The sequence below is a fragment of the Pteropus alecto genome, unplaced genomic scaffold, assembly GCF_000325575.1.
Source record: "Pteropus alecto unplaced genomic scaffold, ASM32557v1 scaffold42, whole genome shotgun sequence".
NCBI lineage: Eukaryota > Metazoa > Chordata > Mammalia > Chiroptera > Pteropodidae > Pteropus > Pteropus alecto.
In genome coordinates this window covers 11,918,314-11,930,674 of record NW_006434825.1, presented here as the reverse complement: position 1 = coordinate 11,930,674, position 12,361 = coordinate 11,918,314, and the positions used below count along the sequence as shown (strand labels likewise).

The 12,361-nt window shown below is 47.6% G+C and overlaps 2 protein-coding genes across 6 annotated transcripts in view; one reads left to right on the top strand and one right to left on the bottom strand.

Moving 5' to 3' along the window:
* DUS2 (dihydrouridine synthase 2) overlaps nt 1–5,229 on the bottom strand; it is a 37,524-nt gene extending 32,295 nt beyond the window's left edge. The window contains exons 1-3 of one of the 5 annotated variants that reach the window (XM_015587784.2): nt 4,655–4,746; nt 4,011–4,165; nt 793–935 (exon numbers count right to left, since the gene is read on the bottom strand). In XM_015587784.2, the coding sequence (XP_015443270.1) occupies nt 793–918 (126 nt within the window). In that variant the 5' untranslated portion in view covers nt 919–935; nt 4,011–4,165; nt 4,655–4,746. The other 4 variants (XM_006909790.3, XM_015587783.2, XM_025045326.1 and 1 more) reach the window with 4 other exon arrangements.
* A 1,205-nt stretch (nt 5,230–6,434) lies between these two features.
* DPEP2NB (DPEP2 neighbor) lies at nt 6,435–10,839 on the top strand. The gene is made up of 2 exons (XM_015587668.2): nt 6,435–9,338; nt 10,442–10,839. The coding sequence occupies exons 1-2, from the start codon at nt 9,149–9,151 to the stop codon at nt 10,744–10,746; spliced, it is 495 nt and encodes a 164-aa protein (XP_015443154.2). The 5' UTR covers nt 6,435–9,148; the 3' UTR covers nt 10,747–10,839.
* The last annotated feature ends 1,522 nt before the right edge of the window (nt 10,840–12,361 follow it).

The window sequence follows — 12,361 nt, the reverse complement described above, 5'->3', positions numbered from 1 at the left end:
TGTCTAATTTCTCCCACTGATAACATCTTACAAAACTATAGAATAACATATCACAATCAGGATACTGACATTGATACAGGTAAAGCACAGAAGTTTCATCACCACAAGGATTGATTACGTTGCCCTTTATAGCCACAGTCCCCACCACATCCCATTCCCAGTGGCTTTTAAAGATGGAACTATCAGAAACTTCTTTTAAACTTCTCACACCCACTAGGGGGACACATTAGGATTGGAGTTTGGGGGTAGGCTGCCCAGGTAATTCTGATGCATGCCTAATTAAGAACCACTGCTCAGACTCCCTCAGTACCCAGTATCAGCTACTCTTGTAATTCTATTTTTCCTAGCAGACACTTTCTAAACCTGGATCTGAAGCCATATTGTTCTTCAGAGAAGTCAGAAAAGACTGGCCCACTAGCTACTGCCACCAGACAAACCTATGGGTTCCCAAAGCAACCTCATCCAGCTCCCTAACCTTGAGTTCATTCATTCACGTACTGAATGTGCATTAAATCCTATAGGGGTCAGGGCAGTTATCTGACACAGTGTTCATCTAGCCACCTGGCCCAGGTATCCCACAACGCCTCCACACTACCCAGGCTCCTGGCCCTCAGCAGGGTTCACAGAACGCATAAGTGTCACGTGTATTTGTCTCCTGCTGCCTTCAGTGAGCACCTATTAAGTCAGTGCCCACTCTGCCACTGCCCCTCCCCCACTCCTTACCACTCCCACCCACAGAAGGGAAGACTGCGCTTGCAAAAAAGCTCTCCGGGAAAATCAGGAGGCCCTTACCTCACAATACACAATGTCCGCTCCATAGTCCAGGGCTAGCAGCCGCATCGGGAGAGTCCCTACCCGAACCATAGGGGCTAAGATGAGTTTGTTGTGGTAGCACAGTGAGAAGCTGTTAACAAGCATTCCTCCTCTGCTACAGCCTGAAGAAAGGGAAAACATGAGTCAGAAATTCAAATGGAGAGAATCTCTTCTATTATCTAGGGCAGGCTTTCCTTCTTCCTCTCAACACACAGCACCTTGCTGCCCCTTCCTCTGATCATAAATATGACAGATGCTCATTCATTCACCCAACAAATATTCATTAAGTGCCTAGTCTGTGCCAGTCACTGTCCTGGTCTTTTGGGATACATTAGAGAAGACAGACAAAAATTCCTGCTCTGGTAGAGCTTTCATTCTAGTTGGGGAACACAGGCAAAAAAAAACAAAAAAAAACAAAAAACAATACGCATAACCAATAAATAAATTAGGTAGTATGTTGGAAAATTGGTACAATCAGCCCACCATATCCATGGGTTTTACATCTACAAATTCAACCAACTGCAGATCAAAAATATTTGTTAAAAAAATCCCAGAAAGGTCCAAAGAGCAAAACTTGAATTTGCTAAGTACTAAGCGTTATACTAAATCCACATGAATGAAGTGATAGGTAGGCATGCCCTGCTGTAGTGTATATGAAAATACAGGTTACATATAAATATAAAGCCATTTTATATAAGGGACTTGAGCATCTAGATTTTGTTTTGCAGGGGAGGGAGGTCCTGGAACCAATCCCCTACATTCCCCACATCCAATTCTAGATCCTGTGGAAATAATCTTCAAAATGTAACTCCCATCCATCTGCTTTGCTTCATTCTATTGCTACACCACTGCGTACTAAGCCAGCCTCCTAATGGGTTTCTCCAAATCTACTCTTGCCTCCTCCTATTCATTGTCCTCACAATAGTCAGCATGACACTGAAAAAGGCAAGGTCACGTCTTTATTTATACCCTACAATGGCTTCCCACTGTGTTTAGGATAAATCCTAACCCTTCCAATAGCCCGTAAAGCCCCGCATGACCTGTCCCTGCCCACCTAGCCAGCCTTGCCTTAAGCCTCTCTCCTCCTCACTCTCCACTCTGGCCACCCTGGCATTCTTTTAAAGTCTCCCACACCAAGCTGTCTGATGCCCCGGGGCCTGTGCACTTGCAGTTCTGGCTGAATCGCTCTCCCTGACTAAGGTCTTCTTGACCTTGAATGTCCCCTCTTTGTATGTGCTTCCCTACCCAGCAATCTAACTTCAGGTCCCTAGTCACATGCTCTCATACCTTGTGCTTCCTATAGCTCAGTTACAATCCATGTGTCCACACTTACTCGTGTGGTCTCTCGTTCAACCCTGAGTTCCTCCTCTAGACCACCAGGACTACAAACTCCACAAGGGTAGGAGTATAGCTGCTTAGTTCACCACCAGGTTTCTAGCACTGAACCCAGTACCTGGCCCTTAGCAGTTGCTCTGTAAGGTGTGACTGAACACTCCCCTCTGTGGTGGCTGGGAGGACATCCTCTTATAGAGCGGTTGGTCTGGTACCTCCATCTGGCACAGTAGCAACAGTGCCTGACAGGCCTTGCCTCCAAGAAACCCCCTCTCAGAGAAGCTAAGCAGCCCCAACCCTTCCCCAGCCACTGTTACAACCACTTACCAAGCTCTGAGGTCACACCCAGATCACGATTTTAGTCACACACTCTCAACCTCTTATATCATTTCTTAAGGGCTAGTCTCCCCTATGACATTTTGATGACTCCCAATTTCTTTCTAGGTAACCTTAGCTTCAGCTGCGTGGACACAACATCCCATTACTTATAAGGTTTTTGGATTGAACATAACACTATTCAGGGAAAGCAATGAATGGAAAAACTTTACCAGTCCCCTCCATGTCAATTTTCCCAGAGGCTATATGACCTTGCTTAAAAAGCAATTTCTTTAAAATACAACTTTAGAGTTAAAATACAAATCAATTAGAATTAAATATTGAGTTATCCTATTTCCCCTTCAAAACATGTGTAAATGAAAAAAAAAAAAAAAACAACCTAAAATGACCCATTTATTTTTAAGAGAAAGAGGCTATATAGTATATTATTGTTAAGATTCTGTACTCTGGAATGACAGACCAGCACTAGAATCCCAACTCTGCCCCTGGGCGGATTAAATAACCTAGTCGAGGCTCAGCTTCTCCCCCTGGAATACAAGACTCCAACAGAACCCATGTCAGGTGGGATGCTGTGAAGAATAAATTCCACGATGCACAATAGTTCTTGGCACACATAAGGGCTTAAAAATGTGAACTGCTTTCATTACCAGGCTTTTACACTTTCCCGGTTGTGCCTTCTAGAATGGTACATACCATGGCACATCTCATCTTTTTTCCATCTGGCATATTCCCAAAATACATGAGGACGGTTTTGTTCTCCCTAAACTTCTCTTCTGCAGCTTGACAGCCTTGAGTCACTCTTTCTGATGTTTATGATTTTCAGGGGGCCCTAAGGTTCTTGATCCCAAGGGCATGACAAGCATGGTATCGGTGTGCCTGCTACACAGTCTGGAAGTGGGGCAGAGCCAGAACAAGAGTTTGGCAAATGAGCCTATCTCAAGTGAGCGTACATGTAACCTCAGCCTCTCTTCAGTCCTCATCCTGTATCCAAGGTTTCTCAACAGCAAACTATTGACATTTTCGGCCACATAATTCTTTTTTTGTGGGGGGTCGTCCTGTGCATTGTACGATGTTTATCAGCATCCCTGGCATCTCTACCCGCTAGATGCCAGTAGCACTTCAACCCCAGCTGTGACAACTAAAAATGTCTCCAGCCATTGTCAAATGTCCCAGGGGAACGGGTGGGGACAAAATTAATGACTATTCATTGTCACTACTCAAAACTCCCTCCTCCGCTGGTTTAACTCTCCAGAAAATCTACTCAGGTGTCAAAATAGTATTAGAAATTTTAAAAGTACTTATCTCTTTAATGGTATTTGACAAAACTAAAACACTTTCTCCATAGGTTAACAATCTCGCATTCACCTTGTCTTCAGCCCCAGACACTGGGAACTACAGAAAAAATCTGACACCCATTTTCCAGATCTATTCAAGAAGTATGAATAGTGTAGGGTTTTTCTGCGACCTGGACATCTGAATTCACACAAAATATTCTACCCGACCAGGGCTATGTGAGACAAGCCACATACCTGGTCACTCCGTAGGGTAGCAGGACCCTCCTCACTACTATTCAAGTATTTTAAGTATTTGACTGGGAAGCCAGTGGAGGTGAGTGATCGCAAAATTGGTGGGTTCAGGATGAGAAGCTGGGTGGAGTGACAATGGAGTGGAGGGTGGAAAGCAACTGAAGGAAAAATGTTAGAAGAGATAGTCAACTTGAAATAAAGCCTAAAGATCTTAACAGAGAGAGTAAGCTGAAGGCTACCAGGTTGCTCTCTGGGCTCTCAGGTGGGCGGGGGTGAGATGGGTGAGCCTAGATCTAAGACACTTGGCCCCTGTCTCGGCCCCCAGGCCTGGCCATTCATTCAGACTCTCAATAAACACTTATTACCAGACCTTGAGCAGGGACCACATCTGGGGAAATATCGCCGCACCCTCGGAGTTTACAGGAGGAGACCAGCACTGAACAAGCCATCACAGGGGAGGTGAGGGTGACAAAGGAGAATTGCAGGGATCAGACACCCAGTCGCCAGAAGCCCTCCGCCCTCCTGGTGCCTAAAGCCAGGGCCTCCTCGCCGCGTATCGCCGGGCCCCAGTCCTGTCTCCATTGCGCAACCTTCCCCAAGGGTGGCCCGGGTCTGGACGTCGCCAACCCTTGTTCGGACCTACAAACCTCGCCGCTGCTGAATTCTACAAATTCTCCCTCCTTGCCTGCAGTTCGCCAACTCCGCGTGCCTTGCTGAGCCGCGCCGGCCACCGTCTGCGAGGCCTTGGCGCGCCCGTGACGTCACTGTCATGCGTCTCTCCAGCACCCAGGAGAACATGGCTCTAGGACGGTCGCCTCGGCTGCTGATGCTCACGGCTCGGTTCCTTCTGGTGCCTCGACGGGACTTTGCGGTTAGCGGTCCCAACGAGCCCCTACCTGTGGTGCGCATCCCACGGGCTCTACAGCGGCGGCAGGAACAGCGGCAGAATGGACGGCGGAGCACCCCGCGGCCGGTGCTGGTGCGACCTGGCCGGCTGCTGATCTCAGCGCGGCGGCCGGAGTTGAACCAGCCAGCGCGCCTCACGCTGGCTCGTTGGGAGAGCGCGCCACTCGCTTCGCGTGGCTGGAAGAATCGGCGCGCCCGCTGGGACCATTTCTCCATTGAGCGCGCACAGCACGAGGCACCAGCGCTGCGGAACCTGTCATCCAAGAGCAGCTTCGCCGACCTAGGTCTGGAGCCCCGCGTGCTGCGCGTACTGCAGGAGGTCGCTCCCGAAGTCGTTCGGCCCACAACCGTGCAGTCGAGTACCATCCCCCCACTACTTCGCGGCCGCCACATCCTTTGCGCCGCGGAAACAGGCAGTGGCAAGACTCTGAGCTACCTGCTACCGCTGCTTCAACGGCTCTTGGGTCGACCAAGCCTGGATTCTGGCAGTATCCCTACTCCACGAGGCCTGGTCCTTGTGCCTTCGCGAGAATTAGCCGAACAGGTGAGGGCCGTGGCCCAGCCCTTAGGCAGCTCCTTGGGAGTCCAGGTACGGGAGTTAGGGGGAGGCCGTGGCATGAGTAGGATCAGGCTGCAGCTGTCCAAACAACCACCAGCAGATATACTAGTGGCCACTCCGGGGGCTCTGTGGAAGGCTCTGAAACGTCAACTGATCAGCCTGCATCAGCTCTCCTTCTTGGTGTTGGATGAGGCAGACACACTGTTGGATGAAAGTTTCCTGGAACTCGTGGACTACATCTTGGGAAAGAGCCATATAGCAGAAGGGCCAGATGACTTAAAAGACCCCTTCAATCCCAAAGCTCAGTTGGCACTGGTGGGAGCCACATTTCCCGAAGGTGTAGGCCAGCTGCTGAGTAAAGTCGCCAGCTCAGACTCTCTAACCACTATCACCAGCTCCAAGCTCCACTGTATCATGCCTCATGTCAAACAGACATTTATGAGGCTGAAGGGAGCAGAGAAGGTAGCTGAGTTGGTGCAGATCCTCAAGCAGCATGACAGAGCACATAGGACTGGCCTCTCAGGAACTGTTCTGGTGTTCTGTAATAGCTCCAGCACTGTGAACTGGCTGGGATATATTCTGGATGACCACAAAATCCAGCACCTAAGGCTGCAGGGACAAATGCCAGCCTCAATGAGGGCAGGTATCTTCCAGCGCTTTCAGAAGGGCTCCCAAGACATACTTCTTTGCACAGACATAGCCTCTCGGGGCCTGGACAGTACCCGTGTGGAGCTAGTTGTCAATTATGATTTTCCCCTCACCCTGCAAGACTACATCCACAGAGCAGGGAGGGTGGGCCGTGTGGGGAGTGAGGTGCCAGGCACAGTCATCAGCTTTGTTACTCATCCCTGGGATGTGAGCTTGGTTCAGAAGATTGAGCTGGCAGCTCGCCGGAGGAGAAGCCTTCCAGGACTAGGGTCCTCAGTGGAAGAACCTTTGCCCCAGCTGGCTTAAATGTGCTATAATAGGGATCTTTCCATGTGTGCTGAGTGGGTGAGCACACTTGTCAGTAGGATGCTTCAGCTGCCCAATCACCTCCCTGAAGGTCCAGAGAGCTGCTAATTGGCTTTGAAAGGTAAGCTACTGGCCAACATTGGAGAGTGAGCTACTGAGCATGGCTCTCTGTAGTCTTTTACATGACTTGTGAAAAATAAAGTGGATTTTGGCAATGTATTGTGTCATGATTTCTAACAATAAATGATGTTTTTATGGGTCTCCCCTAATAATAGTTACCACAGGGGCAGAACTCATTGAATTCTGAGAAAACTCACGCTCCAAATTGTCATACCTACGACAAAGGCTCTTTCAATTGATGCTTTAGTTTGTAAACATTTAGATTATATTTCCTAACCCCAAAACATCTATTAAGCCCCCCACAAGAAGGGAAAGGGGATGTGACTAGCAGTAGTCTTTACCAACAGTGCCCATTGCAAGCTTGGGCACTCCTGGTGAAATCTTTGGGAAATACTGGCATAAGAATAAAAGGAAGACTGATGCAGAAGTATTGCTTGGTGTGCATTCCAGGAAAGAAGGTCTCTCTCTGCCTTCTGGCCTATCTCTTGGTGGCAGAGGAAAAGGGGAGAGGATTAAACTGTTTACAAAACTGCAAAATAAGCATATAGCATCTTCTCACTATCTCCAAGGTTCCAATCTATGCAACATTATATAATCTTTGCTTCAAGTAATGAATAGTTGAGAGGCAAATATAATACTCCACAAAACAACTTAGAAATACTTGCCCCACTGAAAAAGTTATTTCCAGAGAACAAATGGGCCCAGGACAACCTTTGCCAAAAGAGAATATTGTGCTAAGTGTACAATTATAGCCCTCTTTTCTCTGTGAAGAAACTGAGGCTCAGGGGGATAAAAACTTGCTCAGAATCACAGTAAGTTGGGCAGAATTTGGTCTGTTCTTCATCACCATGCTAGCTTTTCTCAAGTGTGATTCAGGCACAAAATAATTGTACATCTCTTCCTTGAATATTCCTTGTTTAGATATACGCTACCATAGTTTTTTACATTGCCCTCTTTGACTCTCATAAATGACCCAGTTTAGAAAATAATTTAGTCACTATCAATGGACCATTCGCAGAACTGCCCAGGACGCTTGTTAAAAGTGCAAATTCCTGAGCCCCACTCTAAATCTCCATGTTTTCTGAGGGTTGGCCCAAGAATTCGTGTACAATTATTTCAAATTGTTTTGTGGAATGCCCAAGTGAATCTCAAACCCTCAAGTTGATAAACCTTTGGCTATGCTATTCTGCCTTCCCCAGAGGCCAAGATAGGTCCTGAGAAGGTACCAATACCTTCACCAAGTAATCTGGATCCTTGGAGAGTCTGAGTAGTCTCGTTAGCCCGCCTGCTAGGACAAACCTCCAGAGCCCTCACCTTTACATTTTACCTTTTACCACTCCTCAAAGGTAGTCTTCTCTAATTCGGCCTGACTTCATCTGTCCTAACATTCACCTTTCTAATTCAAGCAATTTAGAAGTGAGAGAAGGTGCCGTGGTTCTCCACCGGGGTTACCTAACCTCAAATAGTAGCCTCGGCAGTCTACCTCCTGGACACATCCCCTCTGCAACAGCCCCAGTAAACAAATGTCCCATCTTTGCTTCTTAAAGGTCAGTGACAGGGAACCCCCTCTTAAAGGAAGTTCTTTCTCATTGTTAGGAAGTTGTTGGCCACACCATATCAGAGGGGGACCCAATTATGGTCTCTTCCTATGGCCCTGATCTTGCTACAGGTGGAGTTGTCTATTTCTTCCTCTGAGTAATCTTACTAACACCTCTTCACAGTGGTGACTGTGTTTTTCACCTGGGCTGCTGCTGTGCCCACATCTCCTCTTCCCAGGATTGTCATTATTTGCCTTTTAGAGGGAGGGGAGACTGTAATGATTGGGTTGTCATTTTTTTTGTATTATGTCATTTTGTTATGAATTTGTTTTGAATTTCATATTAAAGTAGGCCCATCATTTCCATTGTGTGAAGTCATTCAAGACCCTCATTTTGCTTGGAGCGCCTTTAACATCTCCTAGTGTCACTTTGAAATGTGATGAGTTTGTCCTTATATTCCTATCAGCTGTAAATCTAGAGCCCAAACATGAAGCCCTATCACTGAGCAGAGCACCTCTCCACTACCTGCATGAGCTTGAATAGGCCCCTTCACCTCTTGTTTTTTTGAGTCCTCAGTTCTAAAAATGTCAGGGTTCTATGAATTTACATTTGAGGCAGGACAAGGTCAAGAAGAGCTAGCCTTTGCATTTCTTCTTCCTAATTGTAATGTCTTCCCTCTTCTCTCCATGGGTCCAAATCTCACTTGTCCTTCAGGCCCACTGCCAAGGAGCCTTCCCTGATTCCCCAGCCCACACAAAATCTATGCCTAATTGTTGAATACTTAAGGTGTCATACAACTTAGCTATCTCTTAGGTTAATCTTGCCTCTCAAACTAATCTCAGAATGTGGGTTTCTCTTGCTCTCCTGTGGTCCCTGGGGCTGTGCCAGCCCACAGGTATGTTCCACAGGGAGTGGCTACTTGTCTAGGGCATAGGTAGGGAGGGCCAGGTGTGAGGACCCAGACAGGGTGCCTCTCTGCCTCCACCTTGCTGTTCATAAAACCTCATGAGCCCGACACCTGCCCTTCAGGCCACAGATTCTTTATATGACCTCACTGGGTAGTGATGACCTCACAGGCCTTCTCACAGTTTCCATGGCAGGGTAACTACCCAAACGTGGTACTCTATAGGGAACTTCCCTACCAGTTCTCTACCAGATACCAATCTGTTTGGTTGCCTGAGAGAGAGATGTCTGACCGGATCTTCTATATTCACTCTAACTTGTCCTCTGTCCCCTGGGAGTGCAGCACAGCAGGTAGGCCTACGCTGGGCATCCATACAAGAGGCACTGATATACACAGACCCTCACCTGGCTAGCCCACCACACAGAACTTCCCTAGCTGAAAGTAATACCAATGGCCTGGGGGCCCCTCAGGGATCCACAGTGTTTCTGCTCACCGCTGAGGACAAGTGCAGTGTCATCCCTTGGCAAGTGTTCAGAAAGTTTCTAATCTTTATAAATAGCCTTCCCTTTTGTGCTACAAGATGCTTCCATTCAGACCTTTTACAGATTGGCCTCTTAGCAAAAGTCAAGTGCATTTTTATTGGCAAATGATAAATGGAGAAGTTCGAGGAAGAACTACTGAGGGCCACTCATGAACCTCACATTCAAACCTAGGCATCTTACTGTGCTGTCATGTAGACATCCACATGGATCTCCTCAGACACATCCTTGACTGAGCTGCTGAGTACTGGGGAAAAGGGTAATATAACATCGATGGGAAAAACAAAAGAGCCAAGGGGAGTAATGAAGTGGTACTGAGACTGGAGTGCTGAGGAAATGGTGTCCCAGGGGGTTGGGTTGATGTGAGCCTAGACTTGGTACCCAGAATCTGGCTCTGAACCTCCTGGTCACTCTGCCTCAGTATTTGGCCTTTTTCTCATCTAGATAAAAGTATCAGAAGGCTAGAGTTCAATATGATTGAAACAGGCAGTATGAATGGGGCCCAACAGGAATTGCCAAGTTTGGAGGGGTTCTTAACCGATTTATATTAGATTATTTTTTTCTAAAACTTGAAAAGCATTTCCATTAAAGGTTCAGAAGTGACAGACCTTAAGAAAATGTTTCTCTGTTGTAGGAGAGATGGAGGAGATCCTGATTGCAATTATTTTTGGGTTGTTTTCTCTGGAAATGGGGGACAGATACTCTGGTCTCCTGCTGCTGCCATAGGCCCCACAGAATTGCTTTTGCAGCCAACATCCTTTCTCTAGAGAACTCACAGAGTGATGGGCCAAGGCTGTGTTTTGGATGCCAAGCAGATTAGAAGGCTTTGGCCAGAAACTGGGAGAGACGAGAGGGGAGGTCCCAGCAGAATGGTATACAGCAGAATGACCAATCAGTTCTGATTTTCTTTCCAGCAGCAGTGGCTCCCACTTTTCCTCCTACACCTGGTCACTACCATGTCCTCTACCGAGGGTGTGGAGAAACCCAGGTGGGCTGGCATGGGGAGACATACTGCCTGGTTGGTGGTTACCGGGCCTATGGGGATGCTCCTGTGGCCACCCCAGCAAAGATGGAAGCAGAGAAGCCAGTTCCCAGCCGGGCTCCCAAGAGACGTCGAGCTCTAGCAGAGTCGGACAAAGACCTAGATTGCTCCAGCCTCAAAATGCAGCAATTGCAGCACAGTAGCAGGAGGCTGACCCCGCAGAAGCTTACTGGCTAAGGCACTTTGTAGAGAGGACAAACGTCAAACTGCCTAAGATAGATAATGCCTCTTCCTGCAGTTACCCCTGCTGCCCACCCCTGGAGATCAGAACCTGAGCCACTCTGTCTAAGCCTTCCTTAGCCAGGAGCCTCCTTCCATACTAAAAGCCATGGTCAAGGAGCCTCAGAAACAAGTTTGAAATGAGAAGCTTCTGTGAACATCCCAGGGCTGAAGCTAGCCTGGAAGAAAACCTGCTCAATCCTCAAGAGTCCCTTCTTGGGCAGAAGAAAGAAAAGTCTGCACTCTATGAGCCAAGTAGGACCCAGGAGTAGAGATGGTACAGAGTGGCCTTAGCAGGGGCCCAGTCTACCAGATGGGCTTCCGCCCTGAGTCATTGCCAGCGGCCACCAACACAAACCAGAGGAGCTGGGCTTCTTGAAACTGAAAGAAGCAACCTGTGGCTACACAGGAATTCTCCTGCCTGGGGTCTCAAGAGGTAGAATAGAGAGACCCAAGAAGACCTGTTCCCTGCAGTAGGAACAGGATAGAGAGAGTCAAGCAGCACCTGCCTCTTGAAGCTCACATGCTCCTCTATTCCCAGCCTTTCTGGCCCCAGTAGGGTCTCTTACTGCTCAATAAAATGATTTTCTGTAACAGTGTTTGACCTGAAATCCTGTCCAAGGCCAGGTCCCAAACCTCCCTCTTCCCTTGAAGTATATTCCCAAGTGGGATGCTTGGTCCTGTAAGACCATCTGCCTCCAGAAAGGACCCTTGGGTGCAGCTTCTAGGTGGCTCTTGCAATGACACCTGTGCAAATTGGGGCAGGACACAGGCAAGTTCTTTAAGAAATGCAGACTGATGTGCAGTGTGTGTGTGTGTGTGTGTGTGTGTGTAGAGAAAGGCAAGACTAAGAATATGCTGTTCCATCTATCAATCCACCCATCCATCTATCCATTTATTCAACAAATATTTATTGAGCACCTGTGCGTGTTGCTTGGGACATTTTGGTGAATGGGATGTTTGAAGCCCCTCTCCTCAAGGTAGCACAAACTAAAGGAAGATACAAAAAATATAATTTCAGGTAATTATAATTGCCTGATAGAGTGATGAGGGGGTGCTAGGTTATACAAGTAGTCTGGGAAGTCTTCTTTGAGGAAGTAACATTTCAGTGGAGATGTGAGAAGCTGGAGGAAGAGTATTCCTGGAGGAGGAAATGTCAAGTGCAAACACCTTGAGGTAGGAGTGAAGCTGGCCTATTCTAGGACTAGCAGAAAGGCCAGTGTGGCCAAGGAGGAAAAAGAAAAGAAAGATGTGATGAGAGAAGTAGGCATGGGCCTTGTCAGCCGTGGTGAGGAGTGTGGATCTTTTCCTTTTCGATTACAGTTGGCATTCAATATTACATTAGTTTCAGATGAGGAGTATGGATCTTAAGTGTGATAGGAAGTCATGGGCTGGATTAGAACAGGGTAGTGAAGTGATCTGATCTAAGATGATAGATCATTCTGACTGCTCTGTGCCATGGCAGTGAGGTACTGGCTATTACCAATAGAACATCCCAGCAGTTAAGGAGACAGTTGGTCCTGGGGAGTGGGGGTGGGGGAATATCAGCAGAGAGGAAAGAGCACAGTGTTTG